The sequence below is a fragment of the Saccostrea cucullata genome, unplaced genomic scaffold (assembly GCF_032062105.1).
Source record: "Saccostrea cucullata isolate Sc308-1 unplaced genomic scaffold, CSIRO_AGI_Scuc_v1 ctg6858, whole genome shotgun sequence".
NCBI classification, from domain to species: Eukaryota; Metazoa; Mollusca; class Bivalvia; order Ostreida; family Ostreidae; genus Saccostrea; species Saccostrea cuccullata.
In genome coordinates, this window is record NW_026934385.1 from 1 (window position 1) to 19,202 (window position 19,202).

General features: G+C 33.4%; 1 protein-coding gene across 1 annotated transcript; it reads left to right on the plus strand.

Moving 5' to 3' along the window:
- The first annotated feature begins 9,850 nt into the window (after window positions 1–9,850).
- Window positions 9,851–17,839, plus strand: LOC134240614 (uncharacterized). The gene is made up of 5 exons (XM_062722692.1): window positions 9,851–9,918; window positions 10,353–10,633; window positions 11,795–12,021; window positions 13,416–13,572; window positions 17,151–17,839. Exons 2-5 carry the CDS (start codon window positions 10,360–10,362, stop codon window positions 17,837–17,839), a joined length of 1,347 nt encoding a protein of 448 aa, XP_062578676.1. The 5' UTR covers window positions 9,851–9,918; window positions 10,353–10,359.
- Window positions 17,840–19,202: the final 1,363 nt, after the last annotated feature.

Consider the following 19,202-nt stretch of genomic DNA (forward strand, 5'->3'; position numbering starts at 1 on the left):
CCGTATATTTAGCCATTGTACTTATAAACAAGAGTTATCTCGCTTAATTAAACTACTGGGTCCGGTTTTTCAAAAGGTAGTTAACTCTAACATGGTGTTAACCTGTTGTTAACTTATGCGTTAAATTTAACCACATGGTTAACCATGTGTTAACAATGTGTAAACTTTAAACCACCCTCAGTACCTGTGTTAAAATTTAACACAGCAGTTAAAATACTGACATAGTGATTCAAAATGGCCGTTCAACTGGCACTTCAGCCATCTCAAAGAAAAAAAAGATGCTTTCGACCTTCTGCTGACTCCTTACATGGCTGGTCAGACGCCGAATTAAGAAGACGATACCGTCTGCCGAGGGATCGGATATTTAGTAGATTTGCTGTCTGATGACCTAGAAAGGGCCACGGAACGGAGCCATGCCCTGTCTGTGAAACACCAGATTCTAATGGCCCTTCGTTTTTATGCCAGTGGTAGTTTTTTGCAGGTCATTGGTGACACAATAGGCAAGTATTTGACACAATCAAACGCACCGTTAAAATTGGAAAAACCCAGGAATGGATTCTGGCCATGCTGTTAGAGAAATAGCTTTTACATGTGAGGTTTGAAGGTAAAGTGCAGCTTGTTGAATACGTTTTTACATTGAATACTGATCCTTATTTTGGTTTTTATTGGTTTACGATTCGTAATGACATTTTCTGCACTCAAATACGAAAACAGGTTCTCGTTTGAAAAGTGAAAGGGGTCAAGGCCGTTCTTAATATAGTCTCATGTAAGCAAAATAGATCTATCGTAGATGTGTGGCTGGATTTTTATCAAACTGCCATATCCTGTCTTTCAATAAATAAGCTTAGGATTTACAGCATAAGAAAGGACATTTTCGTAATGAATTAACTACAGTTAAATTCATATTTCACTAACGTCTACAACTAGGCCTATGTTTTAATCGTGAGCAGACGACATTTCTATATTTCACATTTGAAATACCAATATGATAGAAATATTGAAAGAATAAAAGCAAGTGATTAATCTCAATTGAATCTATATTGAGAAACATTGTTTTTTAAAAACATTGATATGTCATATGAGATGCAAAGTAGGGGGATGAGATAGAAGTAGATAGCTCCAGCCTGTTTCACAACTTAATGTATTTCTAAACATGTTTTGTAAAGTAAGTCATAAAATATTACACCTGTTTGATCACAAATGGAGGTCTCAATTCCTCCAGGAATGCCTACAAAGGAACTGGAGTCCTTGTAGAGGTCCACAATGTCAGACACTGTCTAGGAGAGAGGGGTAGGTGGTGGGCCTCCTCCAGTCTTCTTTGATTCCCTTCTGTGTTCAGTGAACTTTTGTTTGGCGTCGCGACACATGTTTCTCCATTTGTCCTTAATATCAGTCACAGTCCTTTGAGCAGTGCCCACAGCATTGACTTTCTCGGTGATGCTCTTCCACACCGCTTGTTTTTAGGAGCTTTTCTGGTCAAATTTGTCCGCTGTCTGTCGTCGTTGTCGTAAACTTTTCACATTTTCATCTTCTTCTCAAGAACCACTGGGCCAATTTCAACCAAACTTGGCACAAAGTATCCTTGGGTGAAGGTGAATCAAGTTTGTTCAAATGAAGGGCCACGCCCCCTTCCAAGGAGAGATAATTATGAATTTAAGAAAAAATTATGGCATTCTCAAAAATCTTCTCCAGAACCGCTGGGCCAGGAAAGATGAAAGTTAACTCATGTGGAAGCATCCTCAGGTAGTGTAGATTCAAGTTTGTTCAAATCATGACCCCCAGGGCAAGGGTAGGGCCAAAATGGCCGACCCAAGTTTTACATAGGAATATATAGGAAAAATCTTTTAAAATCTTCTTCTCAAGAACCACTGGGCCAGGAAAGATGAAACTCATGTGGAATCATCCTCAGGTAGTGTAGATTCAAGTTTGTTCAAATCATGACCCCCGGGGCCAGGGTGGGGCCAAAATGGCCGACCCAAGTTTTACATAGGGATATATAGGGAAACCGTTTAAAATCTTCTTTTCAAGTACTTCAAAGCTATGATTAGTGATATTTATATGGAATCATCATCAGGTAGTGTAGATTCTAGTTTGTTCAAATGATGACTGCCTGGAGGGGGGGGGGTGGGGGGAGTAAATTCAAGCCCGAAGTGCTCTGGTGAGCGCTGTGGCCCCTGGGCCTCTTGTTTCTGGTTTGTTACGGTATTCGAGTGCTTACTTTCAAGTATGGGATGTTGTTTTACTTCATTATGAATAGTGCTGATTTCCATAATGCTGAAATTCTGGCTTCTAGCCCGCTTAGGTTTTGAGCAGAAGTCAGTGTTCTCGGCCATGTTTACAAAGGAAGTAGAAGTGCATTATGGGTAACCAAGTGATTACCAAGTGATTTACTCATTTAACACAGTGTTAGTTAACCATTGCGTTAAATTGCTTTTGATCAACACAATTTAACCACTGCGTTAGCAAATCACTTGATTAGGATTTAACCTGTTGTTAACCTAACCACTGTGTTAAATTTAACTACATTTTGAAAAACCGGACCCTGTAGTTTTATTCAAAAGGTGACAACACAGTTGTAAACCTGCAAGTTCGCTTACGCTATTTCATTGTCATCTGAAGGGAGATAATAGTTGTCACCCTTTGCTCGAGGGAGACATCACGAGTTGTCTCCCTGCATGTGACCTGCTCTAAACCAATCAGATTGACTATAATTCTGAAGTATAATAATAACCTGTGTTTTTTATAAGTAAATTACAAACAAATATATCATAGCTTGCGGGGCAAAACTTGACAAAAAAGACACATCAACTTGGCAAATCTTTAAAGGAATAATAGACATTTATGTCATTAAGAGTTATCTCTCTTATCAGAGTATCTATGAACCTTAAGCAATGTATTTAGATTATGAGACTGTTAAAAATGTTAGTCAGCAATAAGGAATAAATGTTTCCTTAAGTTTAAATGTTATAAATAATGGGGGAAGTGGTTGCCTAATATGTATGCACATGAACGCAATACAGACGTTATGTCTTGGACTCTGAAGATTTTTTTTTTAAATATTGATTAACCTTCTTACGGTTTTATTATTTTTATATGTATATATGTTTCATGTAAGAGTACAGGTGATCCTTTATCATTCTTAAACGTATGTCTGCCATAAATATCATTTCAAAAAGACACTGTCGATCCTAACCAGTTTTTTTTTTTAAAATAATTGTATACCACTGCATGAAATATAAATATACGATATTGATATTAAATGACAGTACAAGTATTGAACAGGCATGACAAATAGAGTGAATATCTTTTTTTTTAGCTTTTATAAAGGCTTTTAATCAACTTTAAACCGGAAGTCTCTGTCGAGACTGTAGCTCTACTGGTTTATACTTAATAAAATGAAGGAAGAGAAAAGTAGCAGTTGTGACTGGAAACTTTAAAACAGCAATAAACAGAATCAAAGTACTGAAAGTACTGTTAGACGGTGGCTTCATATATGAGAGAACACAAAAGAAATATATTTGTCATACATAGCTGTATATATATATAGAATATTATGAGGAATAATGTGTAGTTTTTTTTTTAATTCAACAGTTTTTAAAATGATGCTCCAATATTCATGAGGTTGTTGGGATATTATAATTTCATCTTTGTAATGTAAATTTCACCTTGATTAAAGTTCACTGCTATTTAGATCAAGTACTTTCAATATTTAACCCTTCAACGTAAGAAACAGTAATTGACTAGGCTTGACTAGGTAATAGACATAAAACTTTGATCGGCTTACTTTTTATCTCAGTCTCACTTAAGGAATATATAGTGGAAAAGTGAGACTGAGATCAAAAGTGAGCTTGTCTAAGTTTAATGCCCCAAGGCCCGGTTTGACGAATGTAGGTCTAGTATGTTCTAGTCATGAGCCCACTGGCGGATTTGGAAGGGGCCCCAGGCCTCCTCCCTTTTGAGTCCAAAAAATACACAATATTTGATAAATGAATGTTTTAATTGTGGCTGTGGGCCCCTCCCCTGACCTCAAACTGGTTCCCCTTTTTCAGAATTTCTGGATTCAGCACTAGGCCTCAGCCAGTCAGGAGTTTCCATATTTCAAAATATCTTATTTATAGGTCACAGAGACCTGCTCTTAACATAATTATGGCATGTAACAGCTACCAAAATCAGAATTTCTCAGCCTTATTGTAATAATGTTATGATATGAGCCAACTTGGAAAAAGAAGCAGCCAGATAATTGGACATGAACAACATAATATAGTACAGTTTCTCTTAAACCTTTGTGATAAAAAATGGAGTGGCCTAGCTTGAAAGCAACACAGAATTTTTTTTAAGTAATACAACTTCATTAACATGCAATAAATGTTCGAGCCAGAACACAATTGTTTGAGTGGAATAAAATATTATGCTTTCTTACTTTATGTAAACAGAACAATAAAATTCATAAGACTTGCTATTTCAAAAGTTTTTGTTTTTGGAGAACTAGAAAGAGTATTGCTTACAATAACAAAGATACCGGTATATCTTGACAAATTTGACAACCAATATTTCTGGAAGTATTAAATGTAGTATTTTATCATTTGACAGATTTAACCCAAAAAATGTCTTTCTTTACTCGTATACCCGTGAAAATGGTTGTCCTTTTCAGTCTATCTGTTTAAAACAATCATTAACAATGAGACATGATTACAAATTATGTAGAGAAAAGGTTATAAATATATAACTATGATTTCTGCTTTTCAGTAAATCTGTTAAAACAATCACTTTAACAATGATGTAGGGTAAAAAAATTGACATGAATACCAATGATAAGAAATACATGTAATCTTGTATATAAAAAAATAATTAAAGTTTGAGATGTGAAAGAGGTAAAACACAAGTATCAAATGCAAATAAGGATAAACGAAATGACAATTAGACAACTTATTTCAGAAAATATTATTTTTAATTAGTAATCAGGATATAATGTGATAAATCATGTAAATCCTATGAACCAAGATTTTGGTTGTAACCAAGGGTCAAACGTAACAGATGCATATTGATATCAATATCAGAATTGCCGTTTGTTTCTCTCTTATCTAATGTGAGGGAACGCCAAACACTCAAACCGCTTGTAGAAAGTGTAAATTTATTTTCATGTGTTACCTAAAATTATACATATCAAATAAACAATTCAAAACTAGACTGTAAATATTCCTACAGATAAAAATACTAGTATGCATTTGTTTATTCATCGATCCTTGTCAGGTTACAAACCTCACAAAAAACCTATTGACGCAAGCGTCAAAAAGAGGGCTGAAACAATTTCATCGAAATATCGATATTGTTCAATATAATTCTTCAATTCAATTCACTACCTCAATTTTCAATTCAATACATTTTTTTTATAATCGGGTTAGATTACCCCTTGAATTGACTGTCTTTGATCTCATTTTGACACTCAAGAGAGAGAAAATTGAGACAGACAAAGTTTTAGAGCAGGCTGCTGCTGCTAGAATTGACACAGATAATGTGATATTTTAATCGACAGCACCTTGTGTCCTTTTTGTATCATTACCTTTTATGTATCTTTTGGAATCTAATACATGTTTTACTTAACTTAATGATCTGTTTCTTTTTTAAAATGTATTGTATTGAAAAAATTGAATTGTGACACAAGTATTGCAATACGTATCATATCGTGGAGGGAGTGTATCGTTTCAGCCCAAGTCAAAAATCGGCCGCAAACCAATTTATCGGTCCTTTCAAGAAGAATCTAGAAAAGGAATGAAAAATGATATTACAAACAGCAATCAAGCACAAAAAATTCCATTAAAACTGAAATGCTCTATCTATTATTAAAATATCTTATATTTATCCCTGTGACATAAAACATTTGCATGCAACATTGCAGGATTTTGTTCAATACATAATACAGGTACATTGCATAGTCATCTGCGTCTCCACACTTAGTTTGATACAGGCGAATTCTGATGGAAGTTTTTACAATTTTAAAAATATAAAACTAAAGTTTAAACTTATCTGTAACGAGAGATAGTTTTTACTTAATAAAAGAAGCAATTGATAAGTGGGGCTCCTCGATCACTCTCCGCGGATGTTAAAACCCCCCAAACTCCCTCTAGATCCACCATTACATTTCTTCTCGTTCTTGATTTGGTGTGAGATTCGGTGGGAAAAGGCTCGGCATATTGTAAAACGCGCTTTATCATCGTCTGTTGGAACAAAATCTCGTAATATTCTGTCTGATAAAAAATTAACAGTAAATAACATTTTTTTTTACATATTCCGTAGGAAATGTATTTATATACACGTTATTTTGAATATATTCGACAAATCCTGTTTATTTAGAAAAAGTAGATCTGTTTGTTTATATTTGTATGTGTTGCGATCTTTGCTTTAGACTATGCCTATCCTGGCGGCCGGTGTACCAGTGAAACTCAGAGTCGCTCTAAAAATAGAATTCCCAACGTAATAAAAAAATACCACCGATAGATGATGCTTGTGGAATCCTCATTATTTACGTCATAGGCAAGACAATCCCAATACCCGGAGGCTGTCTAAAAATGATCCTTGCCGTTCATCAAAATACAAAACCGATGCAAAGAATTAAGTATGGTTTACTTGTGTGCCAAGTTATATTGAAATCGGACTAAAACTGTAGGAGGAGTAGCATTTTGAAAGCATTCCATAGAAATTTCTGTTTTTAGTAACCACGGCAACACCATTCATCGAAATCATAAACCGATGCACAGAATTATGTATCTTAGTGTAGTCTACTTGTGTGCCAAGTTATATTGAAATCGGACCAAAACTGTAGGAGGAGTAGCATTTTGAAAGAATTTCACAGATATTTCTATCTTTAGTAACCATGGCAACACTGTTCATCGAAATCAAAAACCGATGCACAGAATTGTGTATCTTAGTAAAGTCTACTTGAGTGCCAAGTTATATTGAAATCGGACTAAAACTATAGGAGGAGTAGCATTTTGAAAGTATTCCACAGAAATTTCTATTTTTAGTAACCACGGCAACACCGCGTTCATTGAAATCAAAAACCGATGCACAGAGTTATATATCTTAGTAAAGTCTACTTGTGTGCCAAGTTATATTGAAATCGGACTAAAACTGTAGGAGGAGTAGCATTTTGAACGCATTCCACAGAAATTTCTATTTTTAGTAACCACGGCAACACCGTTCATCGAAATCAAAAACCGATGCACAGAATTATGTATCTTAGTGTAGTCTACTTAAGTGCCAAGTAATTTTGAAATCGGACCAAAACTGTAGGAGGAGTAGCATTTTGAAAAATTGTTTACAGACAGACAGACAGACGGACGGACGACGGACGCATTACTATCGCATAAGCTCTTCTGGTCTCTGACCAGTAGAGCTAAAAACCAAATGACGCCACCAAGAGCTAGCTGTAAATGATATTTTAACTATTCTAAGGAATCCATTTCGGACATTTAAAACATATATTTCTAAATTTGATATAACGAATAATATTACGAATAAATGGCACCTGATCCCACCTCTAATGTTTCGGAGGTCCGTTTTTGCTCTGCTCATAATTTGTATTGTTTTACGGTCTTTCAGATTAAATACTGTTCCCTATCTCCATATCATTTTTTTTTGAATTCGTTATGATAATTTGAGCTGTTATATTTTTTTTTGTATACTATATATAGCTATGTCCTTATGAATGGAATTGATAATCGAAGTCAATTTCATAACAAAATTTAGAATTCATTGAAAAAAATAAAACATCAGTGAAATCAAGATTTTCAACTCCCTTATACTAATTAAATCAAGGATCACTTCATTATAAATAGGTATCTGACCTTTAGGACCGGGCTTGGTTTTTTTCTCTACAAAAAGCTTGTTGATTTCCGTTCCGATTAATGACATTAGGCTAAATACATATAATAATTTGTTTTTTCGTAAATTTTTATTTCAGTTAGTAGAGGTAGGAGGAACCCTTTCATTGATTTTCTGAGTTTTTTATCTCCATAACCTTTATGACCCATGAGAAGTAAAGACAAATATCAATATCTCCATATGTACTATGTACTTATTGATATTTGTCTTTACTTCTCGTGGTTCATAAAGGTAGTGTCTACTGTCTCTGAAACTCTTTTCTTTATATCTAGGCCATTTATCCGTGGATATAATACATGTCATTAAAATGATTAATGTGTGCAAATTATACAGGCCTAAATGAAATCCAAGGGGGTGCATTTTCTGAAATATGTAGCCAAAATCAATGTGATTAAATTATAAGGAATATATACAACTGAAATTCATCTCAGCTCAATGCTGCCAAGAATACCTGTATTGAGTAACACAGATTGAGTTATTCTTGTCCTCGGTGTGCTTATACTGAGGTTCGTTCCGCCTTACTGAGAACTGTACATTGGATTGTTACGTTTTGATATCTCTTTAGTGTTTCTTACATCAAGAATGGGCATGCATAAAGGATAGATAATTAAAGGAAAAATACACAAATCTGTATTTAAAAAAAAATTAAATTGTCTTTGAAAAGGCGAAATTTAAAAGTGTACCAGGTGGATTCGAACCCCCGACTTTAAAAAGAAAGTATCGAAGGTGTAAAAAAGTCAGCACTTATATCAACTGAGCTAGTTTGACTATAAAAATGAGAGGCATAAATTTAAAACAGGTGATGAAAATCATGTTTCCTTATTTTTTTGTATTTTTTTTGTGAATTTCGACCCCAGTGCAGGGGTGCACCTAAAAAAGTCTTATCTTAAATTATTCCTCACATCCTAACCTATCAAAATATCACAATTTTATTTAGGGGCAGGCCTGCCCTGAAGGACTTTAAGGCCAAAATTCATGCAAAAAGCAATGCTTTTACGGACAAAATGGTGTTTCGGTCAACTTTGGAGGTTTATTGTAAAGTAGCAAATAATAAATTTGAGGTATAAAACACAAATTTGAAAAATTTAGACATATATACGGTCGAAAACAACAAATAAAGATTGATTTTTAAATGTCGTTTTTTCCGGGAAATTGTTCTCTCCTATAGGTCAGTTCTTTTGTTAAAGCGAAAACATCCTTTAAATAAGTACTCTAACATATTTAATTTGTCATTACAAATTCGACAATTTATTATAGATAAAATTCGCTATAAAAAATTCAACAATTAAGAAAATTGTTCAGAAAAATTTCCTGAAAGGTTTTTAAGGAGATTCCGTAACAATCATTTCTTTTTCATCACTCAACAATTACAGTTTTAGTGAATCAAGAAAAACAACTGAAATACGATTGATATTCCAGCAAATTCTTCCCTAGTTATATAAATTTGGTTGTTTTGAATTTTTTTTTTCCGGGATGATGCCTACATGAGAAATATTCACTCACTATGTGCAAGAGAATATCTTTCTATTTCTGACTATATAGCTATTAAGCATAGTTTATGGATATCTAATTTAAAAAGGCTTGAAATCAGTGATCTCGACAGGAAGGGCAAAAAAAAAAAAAAAAAAAAAAAAAATTAAATTTTTTTTGTAATTCTTTTCTCACCTAAAATACACCTTTACAATGTGAATTAAGTATTTTTTTTTTAATTAAAAAAAAATTAATATGTCAATGGGGAGACTATTGATTTATAGATTCATAAAAGTGAGATATGTGATTGTGGTGATTTTATCAATAAATGAATTATATAATTTTTATAAAAAAAACGTTTTTGAAATCTTAAAGAAAAATACATTTTAAAAAATTTTTATTATGTATTTTAACTTGATTATACGGCATATTAAGTATTCCGGATATCTATGCAGCATGGTTTTTTTTTATTTAGTGTGTGGACTTTAAACTTTAATATCTTGTGCTGCAATGGCGTGTAGACGTGGCAATATTCTATTTGATAGGAAGTAATTGAAAGAGAATAAGGTAATAAATAACATTACCTTTTAACGTTGTATTTAGGTGTCATGTACTAGATAAAAGGATATATAATTTTAAAAAGGGAAATTCTTTGTTTTAATGAATCTAAAAAGAGTTATATGAAATAAGTGCAGGGTATGGATGTATTTAGATATTGAAGATATATTTTTAGAAATAGTGTATCTACATGTATAACGGTGACAAATGAACATTGCATTGTAAGTAACTCTCTTTCCCTCTTCGATTTAAATATTTTCTCTTTTTTTTCCTTTTGAGAAGTTAATATGCGTGTGCCCTTGACACAAAAGGTAGATCTTTAAATCCCCTATTGATAACATAACTCAGTATCTACCGTATGGATATTGATTGATCATAGTGACAATAAGTGCAGTGCATGCTTTATAAATATTTTTTTTTTCAATTTTTATAAAAAAATCTAGAAGCATAATGGATAAGAAAAGCTACAGATTTTCTAAAGAAGAAAGAAATTTTTGGATTCTGGATGTATTGATCAAACACGTTGCCCCGGCAGCAGTCAGGAAACGTTTTGATGTTATTATTCCTCGAGATGACCTTGATAAAATTCTCAACAGTAATGTCAGTGTCATTCAAAATCTTATTAGTAAAAAGGTCATCAATGTACATCAGCAAGGAATTCTACAAGGTGTTCCAGGTTTCAGTATACCAGCAGCAATAACAGTACCGACTTCGAAGAAGACAGGTTTGAGATTACAATAATTTTCTTTTTATCCCAGATTAAGACATTGTAAAAAAAAAAAAAAAAAAAAAAAGTCACCTGTGTGTTGCAGTGGTAAGCACATCTGCTCTTATGTCTCAGAGTAAAGAGCTAATTCATCTTCGCGAGTTCGAGCCCCAATTTGATACAAATAGATTGTTCATTCGAATGAGACAGCATAAACCGAGGTCAGCTGTAGGTGTTGGCACAAAAAAATTATCTAATTGCTCAACGTCCGTTAATGCAAAGTCCACGGGCCAATGGTGGCGGCTCTTTATGAGTAAAAATTCTCGAGAGGGGCCGGGCGTCAAGGAAACATTGTCAAACAAAATAAAGACAAGATTGTTTTTTATATCATAAGTATACATTATTGTTAGTTGAACTCAGGAAATTAAATATCATGTGATTGGTCATTTAAATATGGAATTGTAAACTACCTTTATGATAACTACTCTCTTGCAACATATGGGCAGCCTCGCGTAAATTTTAAAATATGTGCATCCATGCATATGGTCTATATTTTAATAATCATGATTTTCGATATTAAATCGTATTTTAGATGGTTGTAAGTCGATTGATTTTGTTCTCTTTGATTATTATGACAACAATTTACATGTGCTCCGTTTTCCATATCAATACCTCATACAGGGTTTGACCGATCGACTGGATCGAGATGCATACTCCTCCTTCTCGTAGATACCTGGCCCCGTGATCATGAAACATTTTAAGCTTAAGTCAAAATCTCTATTTGATAATAAAAATGTTGTAGAAGTAAAGCGGACCAAATTAAAATATGTTTCAATCTTGCTTCTCAAAAGTGTTGTTATCTGCAAATTTCAAAATAAATTCTATCATTCATAAATATTTTATAGACGATTGAAAATTCGACTTAAGTCTAAGTTTGTTTCATGATCCTGGGACGTGGACTGTTGGTGATTTCCTTGAATTTTAAGCTTATCTGAGCCGATCAAATTTTTCCGGTGTCTGTCGGCGTGTAGTTGTTGATTTGTCGTAAGCTTGTGAAATTTTCCAGTAACTTCTTCCCAAAATCACTTGGCCCATTTTTTTTAATATAAAAAAAAACTTTATTACCCCTCTAACTGAAAAGTTTAAGGTACCTAACGATGTGTTTCGGATGCTTTTCAGCAACTTCTTCCAGTGATTTTGATACTACCTTGATGATATGCCTTCTACGAAACCTAAAACTTGTAAAGGAACCTTCTACCGGATGGGATAGACTTCCACCTGACAGCGACAATTCTCTTGGAGCGAATTTGACCAGAATCAAAGTGTATAGGAACAAGTTATCTCATCCATCAAAAAGTCGAATTAATGATAATTCTTACCACAAGATATGGTCTTCCTTGAAAAAGGTATTGTATTTTTTCTCAAGATATATGTATTTCAAATCTTGTAAACATTTAATGGAGCAACGTGGAATTTCTCCATATTTAAATTATTTTTAGGTGAAATTGATTGAAAATTATAAATGAGAATATAGTCACTTGTTGAATATTTAAAAATAAAAAAACACATTTTAAATAGAAATGATAGTAACTCTATGGCAGTTGCCATAGAAACAGTTGTTTGGAAATGCGGGGGAGATATTAAAGCATTTATTATCATTTTAATTCTTAATGCGTGAAATGAGAATAAAACCGCCCTATGCGGTATATAAAAAGAAATTATGTCATTATTACGATTGCTTGATTTTTTAAATATATATTTTTTGTGATGGTTTTACTGATTTTACTGGATATTCAGTTCATTAGTAGATAATTTATTGTTCATCTTTAAGTTCTTATAGACAACGTCAAATTTCGGTCAAGTTATAAGTTTTGTGAAAATTCCGGTATCACCCTATCTTAAACGCATACATTTATATTAATGGCATGGGCTTGGGAAAATGCATTCAGTTACAAGTTTTCCAGTGGAATAAGAAATTTAAGAAAAAATAGAACTTCCAATGATGTTGATTAAGGGGTGGTCGCGTTTGGAGGCTCTGTTTTAATTGTTTCTCCCCGGCACTTGACAAATAAAAAGCGTTAATGGATGTTGTCGGCTGATGTACTGTTCTTGACATTGCTACTGAAATTGGAACATGATATGGAAAGATTGGAAGCATTTTGAATTATGTGTGAAATATAAAGATATATTGGTGCGAGAGGATACCCAAAAATTTTTTGAGAAAAAAGGGCAGCATTTTGTTAAATTAAGTATTCAAATAGGACATAAGGGTGAGATGGTTCTATAACTTGACGTTACATATCTAAATTGACGTCACGTCGAGGTCTCTCCCGAGTTTCACAACTACCCATTTTCAAAAAGCTCCTGTGACCTTATTGGTAACTACCCTATTGGTAACTGGAAAGTGTTGATATTTTCCAATATTGTTGCATTATAAATCTATATTATAAATATGCCTGTTGTTTGCTTTCATCAAATCACGCTAAAATTTTAGAAAGAAATTCCACAAACTTTTGGATCAACCCTTGTATAGAACAACCTCGAAAGATAGCAATTTTCACTTTTGTTGAGTATTAGTTCACACTAACTGATCATATTATGTGAATTTGTCCTATTTCTGTTTTGTAATCATTAGAATTTGTATCTGAGAACAGCAGGGCCAAAATGATCTATGAACCTGTTGCGAGTTCACAGTATTATAAAGATGTTATTGATAATTCTTTAAATATTTCTTTAGGTTGACGTATTAGGCCTAATTTTTTTTATTCTTTCATATGCCTTGACGTTTATTCCACTGTAGGCTTTGAGTGAAATAAGTGATGGAGAAACTGATGACATTGTTCGAGAAATAGAAACATTTGATTTGGGGGTATCAAATAAGGAGGAGCTATTATGCAGGATTCAACAGGAAGTTCGTGAATTGAAAAACGAGTTACAATTTCATCGTAACTTAAAAGGTAAATTTAAGCTATCAGAATTTAAAAATAAAAATTTCTCATTAAAAAGATTAATTCGTCTGCTCTATTAGTTGTAAGAGAGTCTGCTCTAAAGCCGCGTGTAAAGAAGTTGATTCTTACATCGCGGATACGGATCCCTTGTTTGACGTTGAGACCTTTACTGCGGATGAGACTGAAAATTTGAATTATAATCACCAGAAAAATTGGATAAAAAATGCATTCTTACTTTACAAAAAGACGTATAAATTGGAAAATTGTTATTTACTTTTCAATGTAGGAAAACCGTTCACGGTAGCTCAGTCGGTAGAGCGCTCGCTCCGTGATCGGGAGGTCGTGAGTTTGTATTTCGGCCGCGACAGACCTAAATCAATTCTCCATGCGCTCGGCACTTTGAAGTGAACGTACGTTGTGGGTCCTCCAGATGAGACCTTAAAAACCGAGGCCCCGTGTCATTGGCAGACGTTGGCACGATAAAGATCCATCACTGCTCAATGGCCCTGAGTGCCGAGTAAAGGTCAAAATTTGAAGCCCTTCACCGGCATATGGTGACGTCTCCATATGCCTGAAAAATTCTCGAGAGGGACTTTAAACAGTATACAATCAATTAATCAATCAATCAATCAAGGAAAACAATATTTAAATTAGTATTAAAGTTTTATGAGGCTACGCCCTATTTTATTCATCGTTCAATTTGTTAGGTCAATACAATAATAGTACTAGTGACTTCTGGCTTGACAGCCCTTGTGAAAGACGAAGCAAGGGTATTTGTCCATTTTGGATAGTTCATTCCAAAAACAGCCCAAATCAGGGGCCAAAATTGTCTTAACCTATATTTTTCTTTAAACTTCTTAGCTCACCTGAGCTGAAAGCTCAAGTGAGCTTTTCTGATCACATTTTGTCCGGCGTCCGTCTGTCTGTCTAATGTCTGTCTGTCTGTGAACTTTTCAATTTTTTAACTTCTTCTCCAGAATCACTTGGCCAATTTCAACCAAACTTGCCACAAAGTATTCTTGTGTGAAAGGAATTCAAAGGACCACGTTCTTACTCAAGGGGAGGTAATTCAGAGATAGTTCTAATTTGGTGGCATTTTTCTCCTCAAGAATAACTGTGCCGGCAAAGCTGAAACTTATATTGAAACATTCTCAGGTTGTGTAGGTTCAATTTGTCCATATCATGACCCCTTGGAATAGGCCGATAAAAGTTTAAAAAAAGAAGTATCTAGGAAAGTTCTCCAAAAATCTTCTCAAGAAAAGTAAAGCGATGATGAGTGATATTTAGGAGGGGTTATCAAGAAGTTCGTGGACTAGCGCCATAAAATTATAACCGCTTAAGGCACATCAATGAATTAAAAAAAAATTAGTTAGCATAATCTTTCCTATCTTAAGAATAAACCACAAATCATAAATTTTATTATTTAATAAATAAGTTATGTTTTGTAAGCAATGGCAAGTCCAGGCAGCGCGACCTCGAACACGACGTTTTTGCGACCTATGTGTAACTGAGAAAAAACTCTTGATATGAACATTTGACATCCGAAAATTTCGTTAATTTAAGTTTGTGTCGGGACACAATTGTTCCATAAAATATGAAATTTTCACTTCATTCTGGAAGTTCTATGAAATTTTATTGTAAATTTTACATGGAATGTCCAAATAAACGAGGCCTTGAAAATGACGTCAAAAAAGGGGGGGGGGGGTTCCCCAACATTCTATCAAGTTTTGCTCCTGAAAAAACTGGTAAGATCTAAGAAATGTTTAAACTGGCTACAGAGAAATAATATGCATCCAGAATACTTGTCTTTTGATGTCAAAATAGATTCAGAGAGAAAAAGGATACATAATTAATGTCGATTTGTAGTCAATGTGTGAAAAATCAACCGAGTCAAAAAATGACGTTGATCATGTGTTGTAGATATTGAACTCCCAAATGCAAACTATACTTGTACAATCAGGCAATGATCTTTCCCAATGCATAAATCCATTTGGAATATTATATTCATTGAAAGCCACTGTTCATGAAATTGTAGTCATATAAACAAGGCGGGTTTAAGTCCTTACTCAGTTCCAGGGAATCTCATCCAAAAAAGTGCATGAAGTAGAAGAAGAGGACATTGAAAAACAATAACGTTGTCGGACGTCATGAAAATAAACGACGACAGAGCCAGGTTGTCATATAATGTCGTTTTTATTTTATAATAATTTGGCAAATAATAAACGTTTCAAACTAAAATTTTCAACAATTCTTTATTTTGTGTTGTTTTATGTTACATTTAAATTTTGAGAGCACAGACTACATAGTACTTATTTTATAGCCTCAATCCACGAACTTTTTGATAAGCCCTCGTACATGTATAAGAAAGCATCCATAGGTGGTGTAGATTCACGTTTTTTCAAATTATGATCCCCGGGTATAGGGCGTGACCACAATGACCGATCAAAGTTTTACATAGAAATATATTTTAAAAAATATTTTAAAATCTTCTCTCTCAAAAAAAAAAAAAAAAACAAAAAAAAAAAAAAAACAAAGCCATTAGTCAAATTTATATTGAAGCATCCTCAGGTAGAGTAGATTCAGGTTCAGATTCCGCGGTAAGAAATCCATGACTAGTCATAATTGTATTTATAAGGAAGCATTCTCAGGAAGTGTAGATTCAAGTTTGTTCAAATCATAACCTTTGGTGTAGGGTGGGACACAATGTAAGTTGAAGTGTCCGTGGCAATTAAAAGCCACAGGTAGTAAAAAAATTAATCAAGCATCCTAAGTTGGTTCGTTCAAATCATACCCTCTCTCTTTTAAGGAATGGTCGGGACCACTTTTGGGTTTAAACTTTTCAATAATAAACTGATTTCTGCTTTTTGTCCTAGCCACAGTGATCAGGTGAGCGATGTGGCCCACGAGCCTTTTGTTCTTAAGAACATGTATCTCTCTTGGGAAAAGGGGTGTATCTCTTCATTTGAAGAAATTTTAACGAACGTCTTTTACCAAAGGATACTCCTTTTTTGTTCATCATGAATATCATCATTTTGTTACGGGTTTCTTTTGATTTCTTACATGTACTTTTTTTTTTAGAAAAATAAGATGTTGTTTTTATATAATTTATTGGAAGTCTATCATTCATCAAACATACAGCGTCAGCAAGGCACATCATTAATTAATTTGCCTCCTTATTTAGGATGAAAACTGTAATTCAGGAATGTATTTGCCTTATTCAAGACTTTCATTTGGCATCTGTTTCCTTATTCAGGTTCTATGGTTCTTATTCAGAACCACGCGCGAGGCAACAGACAGACAAATAAATAGACCTCATGGTTTATATACAAGTTATAATGATCACGTGATTAAATTAAAGCGACATCTATACATTACAACAAAGAACGGTAATCATGACATAAAATAAACATTGTTATTAAACATAACAATATTTTTTATTAATTAATAAAGTCACCAAAAAGCATTTTTTTTTTATAAAAATCTGTATTAATAAAGTGCATAACAATATATTTTAAATGAACTCTCTTTCTTTTTCTCTCACTGTAGGTGTGTGTGTATAAATAAAATGAATTATTTTGTTTCCTTAGAAAATACGATGAACTTAGTAGAAGAATGGAAGACCGAGACAGACGTGTTCTATAAAACCAGGGGTACGGAGGAAGTATTAGAGAAAATTAAAACTAACAACAGTGTTATGATTGTAGGAAATTCTGGTACAGGAAAAACAGCGACAATGAAATATGTATCTCTCCTGCTCGAGGAAGAAGGTTATGAAATTATTCCTGTTAGCTCTGCTAACGAAATTCCCTGTCAAAGATTTAGTAGTCGAAAGCAACTTTTTATTATTGATGATATCATTGGTAAATACAAAGTAAATGATGTCGCTCTGGAATTATGGGAGAAAGTTAATAATCGGCTTGATATAATATTTAAGTGTAAAAATGCCAAACTATTATGTACCTTGCGGAGAAGTTTACAGAAGGAAATTGGTGAACTCTCTATTTCAACGGTTTTTAATTCAACAATTGTTGACCTGGATTCTACTGATTTAGCGCTTTCTTTCAAAGAAAGAAAAGGAATGTTTAGAAAATATATGCTAAAACGAAACAAACAGAATGAAATTGGTACAGAAGAAATTGAGATAATCTGTGGTTGTAGTTATGGATTTCCTCTGTTATGTGAACTGTTCTTTTCGAATTCTGAATTTTTCAAGAGGAAGGCCAATTTTTTTTGCAATCCTTCAACTGTTTCCAACAAAAAATGTCACTCTAAATAAAAATTAACAAGACAAAAAAATCTACATAGGTTGATAGCATCAAAAATGAGTAGATATCTTTTTTTTCTAAATATTACTAAAAGCAAGCGCAAAGTTTTTATTTAGATGTCATAACCACCTTTAACCAAGTTAATTTTTTTCTGGTGACTTTTTATAGCTTTAAAAAGTTTATATTCAAATTTTGGTGTTGGTTAAAGGTGGTTATGACATGTGTAGAAGTTGTCAAACACACCAACCCTCTTATGTTTTCCCATTGCGCTAATGTTAATACGGAGCGATGGTACATCACTTTGAGAACCCATATCATAAAAAATACTACAGGGTCAGTGACCAAACAAGTTTTGGCATTAAATTTAATCTTTTATTCGATGATTCATACAGTTTTTAAAGGAAAAAATATATTTTGAAATTTTGGAGTCATTGTAGGCTGAAAAACGGCCTTATAGAGAATGAACCTTTATTGTAAATTTTACATGGAATGTCCAAATAAACGAGTCCTTGAAAATGACGTCAAAAAAGGGGGTGTTCCCCAACATTCTATCGAGTTTTGCTCCTGAAAAAACTGGTAAGACCTAAGAAATGTTTAAACTGGCTACAGAAAAATAATATGCATCCAGAATACTTGTCTTTTGATGTCAAAATAGATTCAGAGAGAAAAAGGATACACAATTAATGTCGATTTATAGTCAATGTGTGAAAAATCAACCGAGTCAAAAAATGACGTTGATCATGTGTTGTAGATATTGAACTCCCAAATGCAAACTATACTTGTACAATTAGGCAAGGATCTTTCCCAATGCATAAATCCAATTGGAATATTATATTCATTGAACGCCACTGTTCATAAAATTGTAGTCATATAAACAAGGCGGGTTTAAGTCCTTACTCAGCTCCGGGGAATCTCATCCAAAAAAGTGCATGAAGTAGAAGAAGAGGACATTTAAAAAAAATACCGTTGTCGGACGTAATTAAAATAAACGACGACAGAGCCAGGTTGTCATATAATGTCGTTTTTATTTTATAATAATTTGGCAAATTATAAACGTTTCAAACTAAAATTTTCAACAATTCTTTATTTTGTGTTGTTTTATGTTACATATAAATTTTGAGAGCACAGACTACATAGTACTTATTTTATAGCCTCAGTCCACGAACTTTTTGATAAACCCTCGTACATGTATAAGAAAGCATCCATAGGTGGTGTAGATTCACGTTTTTTCAAATTATGATCCCCGGGTATAGGGCGTGACCACAATGACCAATCAAAGTTTTACATAGAAATATATTTTAAAAAATATTTTAAAATCTTCTCTCAAAAAAAAAAAAAACAAAACAAAACAAAACAAAACAAAAAAACAAAGCC

Excerpts from the sequence above, each read along its gene's own strand:
- LOC134240614 (XM_062722692.1), top strand. The coding sequence starts at position 10,360 with ATGGATAAGAAAAGCTACAGATTTTCTAAAGAAGAAAGAAATTTTTGG. Across the intron at positions 10,634-11,794 it reads ACCGACTTCGAAGAAGACAG|CAACTTCTTCCAGTGATTTT; the intron begins GTTTGAGATTAC and ends GATGCTTTTCAG. Across the intron at positions 12,022-13,415 it reads TATGGTCTTCCTTGAAAAAG|GCTTTGAGTGAAATAAGTGA; the intron begins GTATTGTATTTT and ends ATTCCACTGTAG.